The sequence below is a fragment of the Oenanthe melanoleuca genome, chromosome 1 (assembly GCF_029582105.1).
Source record: "Oenanthe melanoleuca isolate GR-GAL-2019-014 chromosome 1, OMel1.0, whole genome shotgun sequence".
Taxonomy (NCBI): Eukaryota; Metazoa; Chordata; class Aves; order Passeriformes; family Muscicapidae; genus Oenanthe; species Oenanthe melanoleuca.
The window spans coordinates 27,376,845-27,398,306 of NC_079333.1; the positions used below are offsets into that span (position 1 = coordinate 27,376,845).

At 40.4% G+C, this 21,462-nt stretch overlaps 1 protein-coding gene across 1 annotated transcript in view; it reads right to left on the reverse strand.

Moving 5' to 3' along the window:
- Window positions 1-21,462, reverse strand: part of CLCN1 (chloride voltage-gated channel 1) — a 36,975-nt gene that overhangs the window by 2,756 nt on the left and 12,757 nt on the right. Inside the window, 15 exon segments of the mRNA XM_056504325.1 lie at window positions 1,756-1,860; window positions 2,479-2,517; window positions 3,285-3,367; window positions 4,786-4,891; window positions 5,012-5,226; window positions 5,715-5,848; window positions 6,559-6,772; window positions 6,894-7,004; window positions 8,288-8,357; window positions 9,809-9,958; window positions 10,342-10,426; window positions 12,218-12,319; window positions 14,469-14,553; window positions 17,869-17,994; window positions 20,731-20,809. Coding sequence (XP_056360300.1) covers window positions 1,756-1,860; window positions 2,479-2,517; window positions 3,285-3,367; window positions 4,786-4,891; window positions 5,012-5,226; window positions 5,715-5,848; window positions 6,559-6,772; window positions 6,894-7,004; window positions 8,288-8,357; window positions 9,809-9,958; window positions 10,342-10,426; window positions 12,218-12,319; window positions 14,469-14,553; window positions 17,869-17,994; window positions 20,731-20,809 — 1,704 coding nt within the window.

Genomic DNA, 21,462 nt, shown 5'->3' on the forward strand with positions numbered 1-21,462 from the left:
AAATGGAAATCACAGAGACACAAAACTGTGCAGTTGTTCCAGTGAGAAATTGAATCTTCACTTCTTCCCCTTTTTTATCTGCCAAATACTACTCTGCTCCTTCTGCTGTGCAGCTGTAGTTGGGACTGTGCTGATGAAGGACAGCACATTCTCAAGGTCACTCTCATCCTGCATCTGGTGGAGATTCACACACAGCATCCTGGTTGTGCATTTGGGGACCTATGCAGGTCCTGTTTCATTTTGGTGCTGGAAACTGAACTACCATATAGTAATATGTAAAGTCAAAAACTGCTTAGGTTATTTATTCCAGTACTTTCCTTAACAATAGGGGATTTCTTTTTTCCTGTCCCAGAATATTTTCTGTGAAAGCTTAAGCTTGTTGCTTCTTATCCTGTGCAGTGAGAACAATGAGAACAAGTTATTCCCTTTCTCTTACAAAGTCTCCTTGAAAGGACAGATATCACACTGCTATCAGTCTTCTTTTCTTCAGCCTAAATATACCCCATTATTTTACTATTATTTGCAGATCTGGGTTTCTAAAACTTTCCACATTCTCAGTGCTCATCTCTGGTATATTTCCAGCCTCCAGGTTCTTGAAGCTGAATTCTAGCTGGACTTCACCTGTGGCCTTACATGAAATCATTCTGTCAGAGCTAGTGTTTGACCTTTTTTTTAGCATCATTTGAGATACTGAATGTTCAAGTATAAACTAGGAAAAGTCTGATTTCTCAAGAACAAGACATTTTACTCTTATGTAAAAGAAAACCATACTGGTTAAATACAATTTGGTCATGATAAACGGTGATATTCTTTTCATTGTCAACAGTCTCACATTTAGCTCTAGCTGTGCATACTTCATACAGTTTGATTATTTATTCCTGGGGTTTTTTGGGGGGATTTTTTTGCATCCAAGTTAAGTTGATTCATCTGTTATTTCAGAATTTCTCACTTGTTCTTTTGTATGACAGGTATGAAACTTTCCCCATGATCAGCCTTCAGGTATATTTGTAAGCCTATATTCTCAAAGATAAATGCTAGTGGTTTACTAGATTATTTCACCCACCCCTTCAGAAAACTCATCTGAACTATATGCTAGCCTATTCTTGTTTTGCTCAAGGCTGAGATCTTAACAGTAATTAATTAATTTAATACAAGACCTATGCTGACCATTCACATTAAATGAGTATTGATAAAAGCATGCACTGTGCACATTTGCTTCAGTAGACTGCTTTCCCTTTCCACTGAGTGAAAGCCCAGTCCTGTCTTCCTCCTGACATACAATGATTACTTTTATCCCCAGTCATCCTATGCTGGCTCTAGGTCTTGCATGATCCAGCTTCCTCTTTCCTTGTGCTTCAGTTCATTGAAGAACCTATGACACAGGCAGACTCTACACCCTGACAGAAACACCCTGAAAAATCCAGGAGTGCTGCACACTGGTGGATCGGAGTGTAAATCTCAGTGTAGTGCCCCAGCAGCAAGGCACACAATGCTCCTGTTAATGTAGCAGATTTTTTTTGTCAAAAGGTTTTTTAATAAATGGACTCAGACTTCTTATCACAAAGCTTTTTGTTTTGCAGGAGATTGGAGGTATATACAGAAGATTAGAGGAACAAGCTCACTTCTGTAGCTCAATGTGAAAGTGGCTGGTGATAGTAGTTGTAGGTGAAGACAAGGAGAAGAAATAACCCATAGACTGGACTTGGAATGAGTGGAGAAAAAGGACGCATGCCTCAGGGAGACATCTGCACTCACCTTGTGCAGGGAAGTTCTCTCCACCAGCTGGAAAGGGGAGGGATCTACGCGGCAGCTATCAAAGCACACGCTCTTGTCCAGCTCCTCCTGTTCCCAAGCATCTATCTGACACAGGAAAGAAGAGGAATCACTCTTTCAGCTACCTGCAGCATTGCTGTCTTGTGTACCCAAACTAGTCCCCTACTCCTGTTAATGCTTCTTCCTTCCTATGTTCATCTTGTCCATTATATCTCACCCCTCAGGTTTCCCATCCCTTTCTTGCCAGATGTCAAGTCTTGTGGAAGCAGGGCAATTGAAGATTTTCTGAGAATATGTTTTTTTTTATTCTTCCTTTTTAAAGAAGGAGTGAACATCTTTAGCTTTCCTTTCAGAGAGCATCCTCCCTTGTCATTGCAAGATAATTGATCCATTGTGTAAGAAATGAAGGAACAGCATGGGTCCACAGAAAGATTTAGATGAGGGAGCACCTTGGAGGCCTCTAGTCCAAATCCCTGATGCAGCAGGGCTGACTTCAAAGCTAGATCAGCTTAATTGGAGTCTTATCAGCACATCTAGCCAATCTCTTCTCTTATGGGCGAGACTTGCCCACTGTGCCACTCCAAGAAGAAAATTACTTTGACTATGGGTTTATGTGGCAATCACTGAGGTTCCTGGAGTATTGCATAGGAAATGGGTAAAAGAAGCACTCACATGACTTCACTCTGTTTTTGCACCTGGTCTTACCTCTTCTGGTGTCATTGTCTCAATGACTTCCCCTGGCTCCTGTAGGAGAAAACACTGTTCAGGACAGCCAAAGAACCCACAGTTTCACAGAGTACGGAAAGGGAAAATCTGCACAGCCTCCTCACCCCATGTGGTTCCCCTTTTTTGTTCCAAATAGTGCATTACCAAGTGCTTAGGTTTTCTTTATCCTCATCCATTATATGGAGTGCTCTGCCCTTGCTGTGCTTCTCTTGCCAATGACAATTCACCATGGAGTTCTGGTGGAGCAATTGAGGTGCCTAAACATGGCCATCTAATACTGATTTAGATGCTCTCAGGATATCCCACATGGGATCCAACCACTGCCCTGGAGTGGATGGGTCTCCCATAAGCTCTGTCTTTTATCCCCAAACTCTGTGCAGATGTGTCAGATAAACAAGGGCATTTGACATGGCAAGAGCCAAAAGCTCTTTTTTTTTTTTTTTTTTTTTTTCTCCATCTGTCCAAAACTGTTTGCCAAATGGAATAGAACTGCACTTTATTGCAGGTTAGCCAAAATATCATTAATTTTTTTTTCACTTAGAAAAGATGCCCAAACTCAATCATGATGGTAGCCTGACACCTGAGACTTTTCAGGAAGATGCACACTCCTTTACAGTAGTCACACCCTTTCTCCTTGGAGGGAGTTCCCCACTGATGCTGTCAGAGTTCAGGACAATAACTGTGTCCATGTTTTAGCCAAATGCTGAATGTCTTGAGTAATAGTTTCTAGTTCATTGCATTCCCTTCCTTCTTCAGGGTACTAGCAGGCTCTCTGTAGCCCTAACCTGGATGGTGCTCTCTGTTTCATGTGGACGGCTGCAATGGCACAAGAGCTGCTGGATCAGTTGCCTCAGACTCCTGAAACTGCCTGAAGAATGAAAACAAACACATGGATAAGAGAGAGTGAGAGACAAAACTACAAAGCCCCAGACCTATCACATCCTCTTACCCAAGGCAGGCTGGGAAATGCTATGAGGGACACAATACAGCTGAGCCAGGCACAATCTGGCATTCAGTTTGTGAGATGGTGTCTGGGACATTCCAGAATGAATATTCCAATACAACAAAACATATCAACAAACTGGATGTGACAGGTGCCAAGGGGTGAGAAGTCCATAGATTCTTCCAGCAGTGGAATGATGGGAATAGAAAAGACCAGAATTACACTTCCAGACAGGGAGTTAGCAAAGTGGAGGAGGCAGGGCCTGGTGCTCTTGTGAGCAAGGCTGTGGAGGAAGTTTGGTCAGAAACAATGATAGCTGTGAGCCAAACTATAAAAAGGAAAGGATGGTCTCATGAATTGATTCCTGTCCCACTTCCTCATGTCATTCCTGGGTCACTCAGTTCTAGCTTCACATAAAATGTTTCACACATGGTCCTTGTTTTCATTTGTGGTTTTTTTTTTCTGCTTTGGTAAGATAGGTGGATGGCTGCCCCACCACTCCACTGCTCTGGAAGCAGAAAGTGGATTTTTCTATGCCTTAGAGGTTTAGTCATATATGAGGGGTTCTAATGAACCAGAATGTGCTATATGCTCTATTACATGTGACGTTTGGGTGCCTAAAAGCACAAGCTAAAGCCCTCTGTACTCATTCCCAAGACTGAGCTACATCTCTGTGCTTACTCACTCTCTGCATATTTCAGGATGCATAGAGGATAAAAACAACCCACCATCCTGCATCAAATATACATGATAAATGAATCAGAAATGAGCTATGAGTACAGTCTTGAAAGCAAAGCTAATGCAGACTGGGGTGTGACACAAAAGAACACAATACATCTGTGTTTGTCCATCACATTAATGCAGCTGAATCAAAGAGATGTGTGCCCAAGGGAGGAGGCTTTCAGTTTTGGAGGTGGCTGAGCAACAGCTTAAACTAGCCAAAAACTTAGTGCAGATGTTTAGCTGTCAGGCTGCTTTACCCAGGGAGCTTCATCCACGTGGTGGAAGAGCCTAGAGACGGGACCATTCCATGCAGACTGTACTGAAAATGTCCAAGGAGTTGTTATTGCAAAGAATGAAGTGGGGAGACAGAGAGAGTCCATCCTTAGTGGGCCTACCTATGCTGTGCTCTCTGAGGGATCACAGCAGAAGGTATTTCCAGGTACATTACACTGATGTTGAGGTGCACTAACAAAGTGTCTTTCATTCAGGAACAGCAGAGAAAGCTCCTTCACTCAGTCTCTGGGAAATCAGCACCTCACACAGGCAGATACACACAGTTAGCATGAAAGCTTCCCCAAGCTGGCTAGGATGTGGTTGAGCCATGACAGAAGTTACCATACCTGAGTGTTGCTGGGGCTCCAAGGTTTCAGGCATTTGTTTAAGAGGACTTGTTGGGCCATTTGGCTCCTCTGGGTAACTGGGAGTGGGACTTGGAGGCCGAGGCAGCTGCTATGAAAAGGAGAGAAAATAAAATCCACCTTATGCCATTTACTTCTCAGCCTCCTCAAATGCCTAACTGCTTCTAAGCAGTCTCTATGATGCAGTCTGTCCGCTTCTCTCCCTCACCTCTCCCTTCTCCTCTGTATCCTCATCCTCATCGACATAAGCAAAAGATTCGTGCTTCAGCCTTGGCAGGTTTGCCCAGGGCCCATCATAGGGTGCCTCATTCAGCTTCTGCTGCCTTTCTCTGTTGAGGAGCCGTCGCCGCTCTGGGCTGATGTGTGTCTGCAGGAGAGCCTGCAGTTCCGACCGCTCCACAGAGCCCAGCAGGATCATGGTCTCTGCACAACACAGAGCAGGGAAACCATTAAGCCACCTCAGGGTTTTGTATGTTGCCTTGCACACATCAACCTTCCTCCTTCCAGCCTCTTCCAAGTGCTCAGGCTCGTCCTGTCTAGAGCTGTACAAGAGTCACTGATGAGCCCTGAGGTGGCTCCCAGGCTGTGGGCTGTGGAAAGGGACCTTGTCCTCCTGAACTGTGCCATACCTTGGCTCATGCAGGGTCCCAGGAGGGCCCTGTTGTCACAGTTCTACAAGGCTTCCCACACCTCCCTTGCATGCTAGATCTGCTCCACTGCCCACACTCCAGCTTACCTGTCTAGCCAGCTGAAACAGCTGCCTGCCATACGTCATGCACAGTGGGAGATTTTTAGGATTTTTTTTTTTATGTGGTAGGTCACACTGCTTGTTTCACAACATGTAATTTGAAAGCTAGTTTCTCCAAGCTGAGACAGTGTCCAGGAAGGACCAGTTTCTCCACATTGCTTACCTGAGGAGTCTACCAAAGGCAAAGATTTCACTGTGGTGCTTTGGAGTACCGCTTGCAAGTCTCGGTATTTACAGTTGGAGGAAACAAATTTCACATCTTGGACCATAATATCCTCAACAAAGATATTGTATTTGCTGTAAATTTGTGGATGGTAAGAGAAAGAGTTAGCATACTAAAAATGTCAAGCACATAAATTCCCTAAAGAAATACCTAAATGACCACTTTTTAAAGAGTGCTCAAAATAGCTGCCAAATGATCTTCTGTGAGTAACCAGAGGACTTTCCAAGAGGAAAAACACAGATTAACTGGATTTCCATTACAGTGGTATTCCACTCTGTTACCCCTGACCATAAGACACACATGTATACATATATGTATAGATGATTTTTATATACGTACCTATGTCTATGATATATACTAGAGAGAGAAAGATATTTATAGGAATAACTGAGTTTTGCTTTAAGCAAAATATCCAAATACAATATTTCAAACATTTGCTGGAGAAAAAATATCCAAACCCTACTGAATTTAGATAAATGAGACTCCTGATTTTTAGTTTTTTAAGCTGAGGCAATTTGGAAATATTAACACAAATTCAGTAACATTGCAGGTCATTTAAATTTGTGCTTTCAGTGAAAAAAAAGAAGGGGACTTTTCTCCATTTTTGTGTATGAAACCTAATTCTACTCCAACACTTGTTTTTTCTTACTGCAGGTCTATTCTGCCTTCTTAGTTCCTTTGCAGTACTGAACCCTTTTCATAACCTTTTATTCCCCTCTGGTCTTAACCCCCTCCTGCTTAATTTCTTTGCCATTCCCTGTTTCCACCTGTTTTGCTACTATACCTGATGTGATTCCAGCCCAGGTCTGGCAGGTAGGGCAACTTCTTCACCTGGATGATGCTGTCATAGAGGCTGGGCTGCAAACTCTGGGCCACCATGTTGGCAAGAATGACAGCCACCATCATGGGCAGGATGTGAGAGATCTGGCCCGTCAGTTCGAAGCAGATGACAGCAGTGGAGACAGTGTGGCTCACTGCTCCTGTCAAAGCTGCTGCACCTTTCCCAGGTAGGAAAGGAGTAGAGAGAGAGGACTGTCATATAGAAACACTATGTCATGCCAGCCAGGGAAATTACAGCAGTGGGACCAGGTGAGGAAAAAGGAAGACATGGAGGCTCACCAATGACAGCATACCCTCCAGGTAAGATTTGATAAAGAATGTCATCAAAGAGGATCCCGTTGGGAAAAAGCGATGCCATGATTTCCCCAATGAGACGTCCAAATGCAGCACCTGAAAAATATCACTGACAGTTATGGAATTAACATTCAAGGAACATGCAGTCTGTGCTTGCAGCTGTGCTGGGCAATCACTTGGGTGTTTTCTAACAGAAACGAAGCCAAAAGTTACATTAAAATGACACTGGGAATTAAAGAGTAGTTCTCAGTTACAAAATACAGAAGTTAGACTCCAAGTGGAAGAAAGGGTACTAAGACTGGTAAGTACCGTTGACTCCTCATTCATTCATTTGGGCACACCAGGCACAGCAGTAGCTGTGATTCCCAGGCTGCAGGACATATTTTCAGACTATACAGTGTCAGTCCAGATCACAGTTGAGGCCCTGTAGACGCTCGTTCTGTGAATGTCTGAACAGTACAATCACAGCTTACAGAAAAGTTTTTGTGGGATGGGACTTCTGGAGGTCTTGTTCTGACCTCTGCTCAGAAAAGGGGCTAATTTCAAAGTGAGATGGAGTCACCCGTGTCTTGTTCAGACAGGTTTTACAAGTCTGCAAGGATCTCTTGGATTGGTGGACACAAAATAGCACAGTGTTCCAGAATTGTATCCAAAATGCTGAATGCGTGGAAACACACAATTTCTTTGCATTGCTATCTAGGTCTTTTCCTAATACAGCCTTGATGTTGGTTAGCCTTCATCACTGCAAGGGCATGGTACTGCCTCATGTTCAGTTGCTGCCTGCCAGAACTCAGAGGTTCTTAGAGCATCCTATTTCATTTGAGAGTTGTGGGTACTTAATGCTGAATGTCATGAGCTCACATGCCTCTCTTTCTGAACATTAGCTTCTTTTTTTTTTTTTTTTTTTTTTTTTGTGATTGGAATTAAAACCAATTAAAAGTCAGTAAAGTTTTTATGTTATCACATTTTGGTCAGAAGAAAGGAATAAGTGGTAGATTACATTTCGGGTACTAGTTTTGAGGTTATCTCTTCTGGCTGGCTTCAAGGGGTGAAAGGAGCAACTACTATTAATTGCAGGATGGAAGTTTCTCTGTAAGTGAAGAGGCACAGAAATTAGAAGGCCATGGCTCAGCATGTCTCCCCAGGTGTGGCTTTCCTTATGTAAAAGGGATTAGCTACCTGGCATTTGGTTTTGGGGTTGAGGAAATGTCAAAAGCAGAGACCCAGAGGCTGGTCTATGGACTGCTAATCAGGTTGTCATAGACATCAAGTGATGACTCCACATACACCAGATGAACCCTGCTGGGTGTGTAGGCAGTGTCTCTCCTATTCTCTCCACCTGTCAGATGAATATGCTGCCAAATAAAATTGAAACTCACCTAATACGAAAACAGGCATGAAGCCTCCACAGGGGATTGGCATCGTGGTGGCAATAACAGCCATGCAGAACTAGAACAGAGGCAGAGGGTGCAGTTGTTACTGAGCAGCAGTAGCATTTTCTGCTGCCCCACTCTGTGCCCAGCTTGGCTACAGAGACCAGAAAGCTGCTGAGCTGTAGTACTGCTAACCAAGCTCTGTCTTTGCAGTGCCAAACACAGCTGAAAACTGACTATACTGCAGTGGAGAATCAGGCCAGGCCTTTTCCCAGAGTCAAAATAGCAGTTTCTTGTTTATGTGATCTACCCCAATGCTGAATATATCCAGAAGAAAACCAAGACCACTTTTCTAGAGAGTAGAGAAAGCCTTTAGTTAGTAGGATAATGCCAATGAATCTAGTGACTGAGAGTACAGCTCTTCCAAAGGCAAACGGATGGACTCGGGACAGACACACCCCTGTAGTCCCTCATCTTTTCTACTCCTCTTTTCTTCAACTAAGCAAGAACTCTTCTGCTTGGTACACTGTAATAAGAATTATCAGAGAAGGAGAACCCTTAACTGCCTGTCAGAAATTTGATAGTGTGTTTTACTTTAGATGGAAACAGTTGTGTCAATCAGTCATTGATCCTTGTTCTTGATCTACTGAAATTTTCAACTGACATTGCAAGGTGGCCTCAGGTCTTCTGCCCCTTTGCAATAAGTAAATAATAAAAGAATTAGCACCTATTTTATGACATTTTTATCCTTTCATATATACATACATACATACATACATTTATTTTTCATCTTAAGAAAACCTCCTTCTTGCTACTTTTATTTTGAGTACTGGAATATGATGCTTTCTTCTTTCAAATGTCCTTTTTTTTTTTTTTTTTTTTTTTTGGCTTTGTCCTGTGTCAATTACACAGGATCAGAGGCTGATCCTTTCAGAGGCTGAACAGTTGCAACTTCCACAGATCCTGTCGGCTCAGAATTTTTAATCTGCTGCTGCTTTCTGGGAAGGGAACAAAACAGTTTCCAGCTGCATTTCTCCATCAAGTTTTGATGGACTGCTAACAAATCCTTGAGCCTCACACAACTGTAGATTGTGCCTGCATATTCCTATTTGTCTCCTATCTGGTCAGGAATATCAAAGAGACTGTATGAGACTTCATTTAGATCAAACATTAATTATCTGAGAGCTTTTTAGTCAAGTATTTATTTTTGTGGAACTAGAGAAATCTTTCCTGATTTTGTCCTCTCTACAGCTACTATACAGTGGATACCAAAGATCATTCAGCAGGATGCATGAGGAGGATGGCCTAGGGACCAGAAAAAGGTCACTAAATTAAGGAGACTATTCCCTAATATTTTGGTCATTCAAGGTGGACAAATATCACATGCAAAGATGTAGGAATCCATTGCAGCTGTAGTGCTTCATTCAATACCCAGCAACTCCTCATTGGTACTTCTCAAACTGCTTTATAAAAGGGAAGAACATTCAGCCTGAGTGGAGAAGGGTGATGGTGAGCTGGGCTTCCTACCTTCACAAGGAAGAAGAGCAGGATGACGACGAAGACGCTGACTTTAGGATGGATCCAGGCAGCAGATTTCCCTAGGATCTGGGTGTCCCCAGAGTGTTTGATCCAGGTATAATTATCAAAGAGAGTGCTGATGGCTTCCCGTGGCATCAACTAAACAGCAAAAAACCAGGTATGAGTCATGAGATTAGATGGAATAAATATTCTATTTCTGTTACAAGGAAGTGGAGGAGATTTTTACTGTGGTGATTCATGACTATGAAACTTAATTCACATTTTTAATCTTCAGGAAGAGAGACAGAGCTTTACTCAAACAGATGAAAAGACCATTACTTTTACACATGGTAACATCTACCTTATTATTTGCTTAGAAAAGTGGGCCTTTTTCAAGTTTTCTATGAAGGAGGTAGCAGAGATGATATAGTGCTCCTCAGTCCAAACTCCTTTTTCCCTGACACAAGGTTATTGGGGCAGAGGATAAGGAGATAACGTTCCCAAGAACCACACAGAATTGGTAATACACTTTGCAGTCTCACCTCTCCTGCCATGAACTGCCCAAATCCATGAGGAAACGTCACAGATGCTATACAGAAGGTTATAACTGCAGGGTATATCAGTCGGCTGGAAAGAAAGGAAGTTATTACAACAGGACCTCACATTCTGCTCTTGTAGCACCATCACTTCAGGACTAGGAATGCTATTTCTGTGAAGCCTCTCTGTATTTGTATCCAAATTGCTTTGGAGTGCTGTTACCAGCAGTTTAATGCCCTGCTCCAACTGATCATCATAATTCATAGAGTTGATCTGTCAGCAAAACCCTTTTCCCCATCAAAATTAATATCATAGGAGGGATGGAGGAAGAGTGGGATGTACAACATGCACAAGCTTGAATATTTGGAGGAATGTGTGTTTGCAGTGATGTGTTGACCTGCTGTCAAAAGCCACTACTTTTGTCATTTGTCCTGATTATGACAGTCTTGCTTCTTCACCCCCGACAGTGTATCCTGTCCTAGTGGATTTAAATGTAGGGGTTTTTCATGCATCTCTGCAGGCACCCCCGGTGCATTAATTCTTGTGGGGAAACCTGCTTCTCTTTCCACTGAATTGCTGACTGTCCCAATTTTGGGGAAGGTGTCCTTGGCAGCCAGTGGGATCTAGCAGTGCCAGGCTGGTGGGACACAGTGGGACAGATGCCAAAGCCATCTGCGTTTTCCTACTGTGCAGTCCTGGAGTGGTGTCTGGGTAAACTGTGACACTTCACAAGCACTGAGACAACATCAGCCTAAACTGCTTCCACATGCTGGACTACTCCTGTCATGGGTCCCTTGGCTAGTTACTGTTTCCTACAGGAAGCATTGGCTGAGATTTAGGAAGACAAAATCTAACCTTTAATTTGTTTCAGTCTGAGGACTTAAAAAAATTCTGAGCAATCAGTGAAAAGTAGATTCCCACTTTTCTGGCTTTGCTCTACTTCTCTATTAACTTGATTTGATAGACCTGCTGCTGCTTGTGGGTAAGGCTACATTGATGAAGATAGACAATTTTTCTTCCACATAAGAAAGTAAGCTAATTTGAACTTCTGTTTATCTAGTGGTTTTCTTCTGGTCAGGCCTGCAACTTGATAAGAAATAAAGTCCTCCATGCCTCTCAACTTCAAAAATTCTCATAGTATCAGATCTTTTTCTGTAGAGAGACTGAAGATATTTACAGCTAGCCATAATTTCTTGTTCAAGTTATAAACTTTGGAGGTTAGGACTTTATTAGAGATGGGAAAACAGTATCTTCAAGTGTCCTGTAAAAACTTTATTGTCAAGACTTTTATTTTATTTTACATTTCTCTTCCATGCTGCATTTCACACCATTTGTTTACTATCAGTTTCAATTTTCAGTTCATAAGAATGAAGCACATTCCTTACATTTTTGCCAACAATTTGATTAAAAAACAAATATATATTTTAAAAATGTAGTTAGATTTCAGCCTTTTTTAATTTTCTTGAAGTATAAATAATGTTGAAAATTTCACTGATCCTAAAAAACCCAAACCAATCAGAAACAGCATGATTTTAAAAAGCATGATCATTGACTTTCTAATAAAATTTTTTTTCTGTCCAATGAATAGTTTGCTCCATCCTCTTAGCAAATATTATCCTCTTAACAAATATTGCAGAGTCTCCCTTCCAAATCAAGAAGCTATTTGAAACTATGGAGGCTGATCAAGAAGAAAATCCAGTGCAGGAAAAATTCTTTTGATGGTTGCAGAGATTTTACTCTCATATAGGAGCAGTTTCTCATATTTTCACTATCTTACACAAAAAACAGGTCTACTGTCTTCCAGAAAGCATTTGCTACTATCCAATACCAGTAGGGTGTAAGAATGTGGTCCCTAAAGAGAATATCTTCACAAACACTCACTATTTGGTGAGAAACTGGCTCAGAGCTTTATGGCGTCGGATGCCCAGGACCACTTGCCGGTTGAGATAAACAAAGAAGGCTCCAAGGAATCCAGAACATATGCTAAAATGGAGAAAAGAAAATCATGCCAAACAGCAGATAATACACATACCACCAACCAAGAAAATGAGTTTAAGTGGTTTAATCTTCAGCTGCTCGTGAAGTCTTTCGCTTGCCACTGAGAGGGTTACTCCTACAGCAGCTCATTTGAAGATATTGACTCTCTGATGAAAAGGGAGAAATTATTTTGGACCTCTTTGTCATCCACACTACCATTTTACCAATTTTCTCTTGCTGAGAGGGGAAAATCTAAAAAATAATCAATAAAAAGAGACTGACAGTTCTCAGTGGGGCCTTGTGAAAAGCAACTTGGCAAAGACCAGTATTATCAGAACTTAAACATCAGGCGGGAACAGAAAATAGTAAAAATGAAGGGAGTTTTAAGTCTGATTCAGTAAAATTATACGCCTACAACAGTTACTAACAGCAATAGGAACTCTTGTGCCTAAAGCAAAGTATATAATCTCTAAGATCCTAATCGCTTACGCTTATGCTCCTGATCTTAATAAAGAAAAAAAGTGTAGTTGTCTAAGAATTGGTGTGATCTTTAGGCTCTGTAGCTTAATGAAACTTGGATAATCAGGGCCTAATACTTGAACATGGGGAAAAAAAAAAGGAAGAGTGAAAAAAGACAGCATTTAGGATTGGCAAGGGGAAGCCTTATTTTATGTGGCAGGTAATTAACCCACATAATTCTGAGGATAAACACTTAATATTTTCATTCTATTAATTTCTAAAATCCATGAACTTTTGCTTTGTTATATATTATGCATGCTTTTGCAAAATCTCATTCAATGATTTAGTATACTTAAAACATTGCACATTGAAAATAATTCTACTTTATCATTTAAAAATTGCACAGAAACACATTTAAACTAAATATCGACCTTTTCACAGACAAACATGTTCCATTAATTACTCTTAAATATTTTAAGCCAGCACTGATTAGAACAGTGTTTAAAATAGACCAGTCCCCTAGGCAATATAAACCTAGACTGCACAGTCAACTGAATTTCTCTATAATACTTTATATTAAAATATAGATCTCTCCACTCATGTCTATTGATTTATCAATAAACTGGAAGTGCTCCTTCTGTATAGATTATGCAAATTAACATTTGCTGACACAGAAAAACAAGATCTACCCTTGATAGTGCTCGTCCTACCTGAAAGTGAAGAAATATGTTGGGTAGAAATAGAGTTCAATTTTGAGACTTAATGTTAAGAGAATTTGGAGCATTCCAAGTTGGTATCAGGATTTTATCCAAGACTATCCAAGGCTTTGGGGTTATTTTTTATTTTAAAGACACATTGAACACCCAGGCATTTGAAAGCATTTCACAGTTGTCATATATTTCTTTCTTAGCCTATGTGCAATGCTGAAAAAGCCAGCTCTGTCAACTCTGTCCAAAACATAGTGATAAGAAGTTTTGCATTTTAACAAACAGCTGTAAAATCACAAGGATTATGTTTTTCCTTGTCAATCTAAACCAGTAGATGCCCCTATTGGTTACTGCTCTGCAGTGAGCCTCCCTCAAGCTCTAACCAGAGATGTTTCCCACAGTAATTCCAAACTCATATTTTCTCTAGTATTTCCCTATTTTAATTTTTCTTAAGTTCATTCTTTCATTTCCTCCAAATTAACCAGAATTCTCACTGAATCCAATTACCATTGGTTACCCTTGTCACCATGTTGGGTATACCAACCTCTCTCAAAAAGGATAATCAATCTGAGCTTGTGAAAACAAAATTTCAGGTTAAACCTTTTGTTCTCTCTTTGTCATGTGAAAAGGCCATACTTGTTGGATCAGTTCATTTGGGGAAGATGTCAAAACAGATAAGGGTCATTCAGTAAATCTATTCCCAGAACTTTGACCAAGTTAGACTTACTTTTTTTTTTTTTTCTTTCCTCTGAGATAAATCTCTGAAAAAGATATATGGAAAGGAAATAACAAACACCTTAATAATAACCATATTTCTTTCCTTAGAAATTGTGATACATGGGCACCATTTCTGAAGTAAGAATTCCAACAAGTAGAAGCCTTATTTGTGTCAACCAAAGTGACTAAAAGTGATATATGTAACTTTTGGGCAGAATTCCTAACACAGATCATATTATAACCGTTATCAAGCAAGTTTCCTAGGGACTTACCCTATTATAGCAAATGCTGGCAGCTCTTGCAGATCAAAGGGGAAATCCATACGGAAGTTTGTTCTGAACAGGGCTGTGATGGTAACTGTGAGAGACGAAAGGTAGAGGAGGAAAGAGAATAATGAGGTGAGAAGCTAAATGCAATAAAAGCTAGGGGTAGGGACAAGGAAACTGTTTTATACATGCTCCTGTGTGATTCCCAAACATTATATACATTATTACAGTTTGGCAGACTGCTCTGATTTAGCAGGTTCTATTTCTGAGCACTTGCAACCCTAGCATTCTACAATCCCTGATTTCTTAAAGGGTTTCCTTTCTTTTCTTGTCTTCTACCATCCATTCACTATAAAAAAAAGCTCTTCCTGGTATCCTTACTGTCTGAGAGGTCTCTGCTGAGGCAGGCAGTGCCTGGATATCTGAAGAAGCTGTATCAGTTCTCACAGTTGTGATTGCCTTTCAGAAACAAGACTCAGGACTTCACTGAAGTTACAGCTTCAACATTTTTGACTGGTACCAAACCAATGAAAGGCTTAGAAATCAGAGTTGGAAAACATCAGCTAAGCCCCATCTTCAGCTCACCTCTCCTGGTAGTGCTGCTTTGCTACAATGAAATGTTGAAACCTGAGCTGCTTTTGTCTGGTGGTGCGTTTTTCTGTGGAAAACATCTGTATGCCAACAGGTGAAGGATAAATTAGCAATTTAATACAGAGTGAAAGTGTAGCTGAATGAGGATGGATATAAATCCCAACTTGACCTGGATGAAGGAATTATTTGTTCAATGAGGAAATAAAAGAAGCAGTGAAAATCTAGCATATGATAGTAACAGGAAGCATTAAGTACTTGTTATTTGGTCAGACAGAGCTAGGTTTAGAGTAGTAATTTAATGAGGTCTCAGTTGGTTACATTACCTAAGATAGCTAAGCCTAAAACTTCATTCTACTATCCAAATTGGGAAGATCTTGCTCCCTATCTCTTCCCCCTGCTCCTTCCCTCCTGGCTGTGCTATTGCTCTCCTCTCCCATTGGGCTCACTCTGACACATCACAGCCTTCTCTGAGCTCCTTTGCCTCGTTAAAACCTGCCAGAAAAGCTATCTGCTCTTTCCCTGGATTCCTGCTCTGCCAGGGAAGTGTGTTGAATTGAGGGTAACAACAAACACAGAGATGGCACCAGGGAGGGTTAGAATAACAGTCAGGGATGGAAGATGGTGAAAAGCAGGGTGTCCTCTTTTTTGTTAGATCAGCCCAAGAAAGGGATCATCCCGATTCAGTTTTAGGAAACAGTCTAAGAGCATTAAAAAGTATAGTGAACTCGTTTTCAAAGAGTTTTGCTACAGGGTGCAAAGATGACCAGAGGAAAGGAAAACAGTCACAGCATTTAGTCTGGGTCTCTCTTGGTTCTGTCTCTACTCCCACAGGACAGTAAGATTTCCACAGAGAGATTCACCCCACCTGTCTACAACCTCTTTCCTGAGTGACTAAGCCATTGTGAAGCTGAATGTCTAAGCACTTTTCTCTCCACTAGCCAGAAACTACAATTCCTACAAAGTTAGAAATAAAAAGGAATGGGAAAGTAGTTACTGTAAGTCTACTTTAAAAAAAGATTTGAACTTTAAGATAACACTGAGCCATGTGTAGGAACCAGAAGCAGCAGGAGGAAGGCAAGGCATGAAATCCTATGGCAAATAAGATGGAATTCTAGGACTTGGTAAAACAGATATCCTGTGAATTGTAGAACTCCAGCCTTCTATGACTGGCAAAGAGGGGCTTAAGCTGCAGCAGCCAGCCAGAGTGGTTGGCAAATAACCAGATGTTATTTGGAAAGTACAGATAAGGGTGTGTGTAAAGCCAGCCAACAAAGCTGTGATTATCAAGAAGCCAGCAAAGATTCTGTGGGTCTAAGAAATAAAGGAATTTTGGTGAGATGCTAGACAGCTTATTTGCATCTGTCATTCTGATGTGATCACTTCCCTACCTGCTTCTTCCTGGTATCAGGCATTATAGAAAAACCTTGCATGAACAGAGACTGGAAAGACCGGGTGTGTAACTTTTGAAGGGAAATAAATGAGCAAGAAAAGACATGAAAGACAAGTCAGAGCAGACATGATGAAAGATCATAAAACAATGAATGATTTAGGTAGATAGAAGTTCCTAGCTCCTAAATACAATGACAAGGAGCCTGACAACACAAAGAAAATACAGAACTGTGAAAAGGAATGATTTTTCATAGCCAGTTGAACCATAGAACTTTTTAACTTAAAAAAAGAAGAACTTTAGGAGCCATTAATATGGCTGTTAAAGCTGTCTGGATGATTTTGAAGAAAGGACAGGAGTCAAGATGTTTCAGGATTAAGCTAATTTCTAGTGATTTGAAATTAAACTAATTTCTGGTGATTTCTAGTGATTAGAGAGACCAACAGGGGAGTCGGAAAAGACAAAGTGAAGGACAGGAAATTATCTCCTGTTCTCTGTCTTTGAGTTTCTTATATTTTTCTCTGGAAAGAACAGAGAGATATGGGTTTGGGGGTTTTTGTGACAGACCGAATGGTTCAATACCCCTCACTTTTAGGCAGTGCTACACAAAGAAAGATGTAGTCACTTTCTACATTGAGGTAGAAAGTGTAGTCATTTTCTATATTCCAGAGAATATTCAAACCCCAAAAAAATCCAGCCCTCTGAAGTCCAGAGAGACATGTTATAGCAGTTTTAAATAAGTAAACTGCCTACATGGAGCTCAGTGAAATAGATATAATTGTAAGAATGAAATATCAAGGTATTATAAGGAAGAAGTTTACATAGAAATGGCAGCCTTATACACCAAAACTCTATTCCCACAGTGACTGAGATGCTCTGTTGAACAAGCCTGGCTTGTGCAATTTCTGTCTGCAACAAATGTCACTCTCATGCTTTTCAGTTACTTGAGACACTTTATTTTTTCAGGACCTTCAGTCAGATCCTACCAATCCTGTACTCACTCTCCTAATCATTTAATCATATCAAATTTGTTGACTATCTGTTTTTAGTCAAGAGATGACCAAAGCAGGCCATGTGTTTCCCAGCAAGGATTACATCCTCCGTGATGGGATATCTCTGTGTTTGCAGCCTGGACGCTATTCTGAGTCGAGGCAAAAAAATCCCACCTCAGGGGGACTTCTGCTTGCTGAGGACTCATATTCTGCCATTTATCAGTTGGATACATCCCAGGTCTCCTAGGAATAGGTTAGGCTAGGCAACTGACAAGATGACATTTCCCTTTCTCCATCCTTCTGTGCTGCTGGAAGTCATGTGTTGCAGCAGAAGTTTCAAATATCATAAAAGCATTGTGGTTTTGAGAAAGATGGAAGATAATGCATTAGCAGAGTAATTTTTGTACAAAGAGAGCAGGAATGGCTCTTAGCTTACCTGCATCCTTGTTCCAGACAGCAAGGACTCGGAACACAAAGGCACTAAAGGTAGCTGCAAAGAAGCCTCTCCAATAATTGCGCACAGCAAAGTAGGTGGAGGTGACCTCGATGCTGAAAAGAACCCCTAGAAAGAGTTGGAAAGGGAGCAAGGTTAAAATAACGAGTGCAATGGTAGAAACATGAGAGAGAATTCTAAACTTCCTAGCTTCCTAGAGCAGTGGTCTCCACACTTCTTTGATCATGCACCCCTACCAATAAAAGGGTTTTTGAGCATGTATCCTCCCCCTGTATGTGTATTTATTTAAAAATAACATGCATGTACTACTCTACTAAAATATCGTGTACAATATCAAACATGCACAAAAATATAAATTAAGGATGAGATAAAGAGGAAATAAACATAATTTTTAAAATAATTTGTTTTATTTATTAATGGAACAAAAACTTGTTCTCACTAAAATAGTAATATTCTTTATGTTTTTAAAATCTGGGTTTAATGCTTTGTGGTACAGGGATTCAAAGGTATGGTTCTATGTTCAATCATTTTGGTGCTTGGTCTAAAAAGAGTATCTCACAAAGACATTAGATCCAAATGCAAGAAATGTATCATTGGCTGTGCTGGCTAAATCATGATACTATTTTCTCAATCCCGCCCACCACCTATGCATAGATTTTTGTTAAAATCTGGATAGTAAATTTCCATCCTCCCTGATGTCAATCAGTTGTTCTTGCAAAATAATAAGATGATGTTGAATTTTTATATTTTTAACAAGAGGGTTCAAAACCCACTGAAAATCATAATCTTGAAGATTTTAAAAAAAAGGTAGAAATGTCTGTTTTCAAGTTTTTTATGTATATATATATAATGAGAGGTTTTGCAGCTAAGACACTTACATTGTGTTTGGCAACAGATTCACAAAGCCTCCACAAGTTTCTTTTAAAAAGCAGTTTCTCACCCACTGTTAGAACATCACTTTCACCTTGAAGTACATCAAATATGTTTACTTCTTCAAAAAATAACTGCTAGGTAACAAGCTACTGACAGACACTTGTCATCACAGAAAAGATCAGCAAATTCAGAACACTTGTCTTTTTGTAAAAGAAAAAGGTGCATCTGGACTTTAAATTCTATTATTCTTTAAAGTTGCTATCATATAGCCAGCAAACACCTGTAGGATTTTCATCCATCTCATTATGAAGTATTGTGAAGATTCTGCTCTTTCAGAGTCTTGTTTTTATGAAATGAACCACATCAACAACATCCTGTAGCACTTTGTGTATGTCTGGCTCCCATTTCTTTACTGCAATACTCATCTGTGAACACTGCAGTGCATGAATTGCAGGTGTAGTGATGTCTAGGTAACCTTACCCCCTAATTCTTCTCTTATTCTGCTCTACCAGTTGTCAGACTTGCAGAGCTCTTCCATAAAACATTTTTTATTAAAGAAATAATTTTGTTGAGAATACAGCTTCTGTGGTACAGCTTCCTTTCAGTGTCTCACAGAAAGAAATTCTGCATTTCACTATCAAAACAGAATCTGGAAAACACCATCATCTGAAGCATTTTAGAAACATCTCTACTCTAATCCAGCTGCACAGGAAACCTCTCCTACTGTATAATTTGTACAGACTCTTATTTCTAAAAACTTCAAGCTATGTCTGCTATGCATCTTTCAACAGTGTTTACTGATGAAGGAACACATTTTAGTTTGCTGCTCTGTTGCTTTCTGTGTATTATCACAACCAGTTTTACCTTTTATGGCAGGAAAAGCAAGTGTTTCCCCTATGGTATGTGGCATTTTCTCTTTTGCTGTGAAGCAAGAAACCTCAAACGAGGCTTCTCTAGACATTTGTCATTAGGTTCAGTGAAATTTTGTGAAGTATCGGATTGAATGTCACATGGTCTGAAACATCACTGAAAAAATGGTAGAGGTTTGTCTTCATGTTCTGGATGCCTATATTTAAATGCTTTGCTAACTCTGATGGCTTCATACCCTCATTAGTTGGGTATGAAACTTCTCAAAGCACAATACAAATGTAGGGTAAGGTTCATTGTTAATGATAACAGATGTAAATTCATATTTAAAATAACCTTTGATAATTTTAATCTTTTTTTGTCTGACTTCCTCTGAGATCCCATTAGCTGGCCATTGTTTGTACCTCATAATGGGACTGAATAAGGACCTGTACCAGAAGTGTCAGCCCTGCCACTTTCTTGTCATTTCTCTGTGCTCACATTATTAGTATTATCTTCAATCCATAGCCTCTTTGCAGGAATCTTTTAAAGCCACTTTTCCAATTTGTGAGGATTAGTTTAGTTAACACTAGATAATATAATCCACAAATCCACTTAATCCAGTGTGGGCACCATCGATTGCAATTCATTGCAATATGCTGAAAGAGAGTAAATGATTGAGGGCACCATAGTCAACTCTCCATGTTGGGAGCACTCTACACCTCATGCACTGTATATGACAAGTGGCCATGTGATATATTAGGGCACCACTGCCAATACAAATACTTAATATTAGTGAAGTTTAATCTATTTACTTTTTTATATTAAAAAATTAGAAATTCTGGTATTTCCTTTCTACCCTCAACAGATCATCTTGTGCACCCCCTGGGGTACGCACACCCCAATTTGGAGACCACTGCTCTAGAGAGCCTTCTCCTCTTGCCTCCAGAAAGTGGACAACATGGAAAAAAAGACTGTCAGAGATGCTGGGGAGGTTAAAAATGCTAAAGGTAAGTGTGTCTGTCCAAAGTAAATGTCACATCAAAAATGTGCAGGAGAGGGGAAGAGGACTAGGCCGGAGAGGATTTAGGTACCTGAGGAAAAGGAAACAGAACAGCCACTTGCCTCCAAGTGGTGTCCCAAAGCAGCAGCCAACACCCACAGCACACCCCACAGTCAGGACATCCGTGTAATAATAGGGCTGCTACTGGTGAAAGAGACAAAGAGAGACAGACAAACAGAAGAAAGAAGGAAAGAAAACAGAGAGTGAGTAACAAAATTGCAGGTAGCACTGCATGATGTCACCCAGCTCTGTCACCAGTCTCAGAGTTATAGCTATGTTTATCTTATTTCTCCCTTCTGGATGGCTTCAAAATATTGAAAAGACAACATCTGGATAGACATATACCTGGAATCACACATTCAAGAAATGTGAAGAAGGCAGAATCTCATTTTCCTTTGAAACATGCTCATTTCTGTCACTGTGGAAGAAATGTCTCATGGAAAATCCTCCAGAGGGTGGAAGGAACATAAGTAAGTTTCACTCCATCTCTTTTACTTTGGCAGGAAATCTCAGGATGCACATGTGCCACAGAATGCCTCTAAAAACCTACCCTGTGACTCAGTGTGCACAAGGCACACACATGTCCAGAGCAGACTGTGGACTGATGATAAAGGTTCTTCCATGCTGGGTGAGTTCTTTACAGATCACTCAGCAAAGCATTGTGCTGTCCTGATGAAAATAGTCATAATAATAAAAATTATAATTGGAAGGTATAAAAGGGAGAGTCTTTCTAAGAGACTGGGTACTGGGTGCTTGTCAAGGGCTAAACTAGCTTTTCAAATCCATCCTCCTTA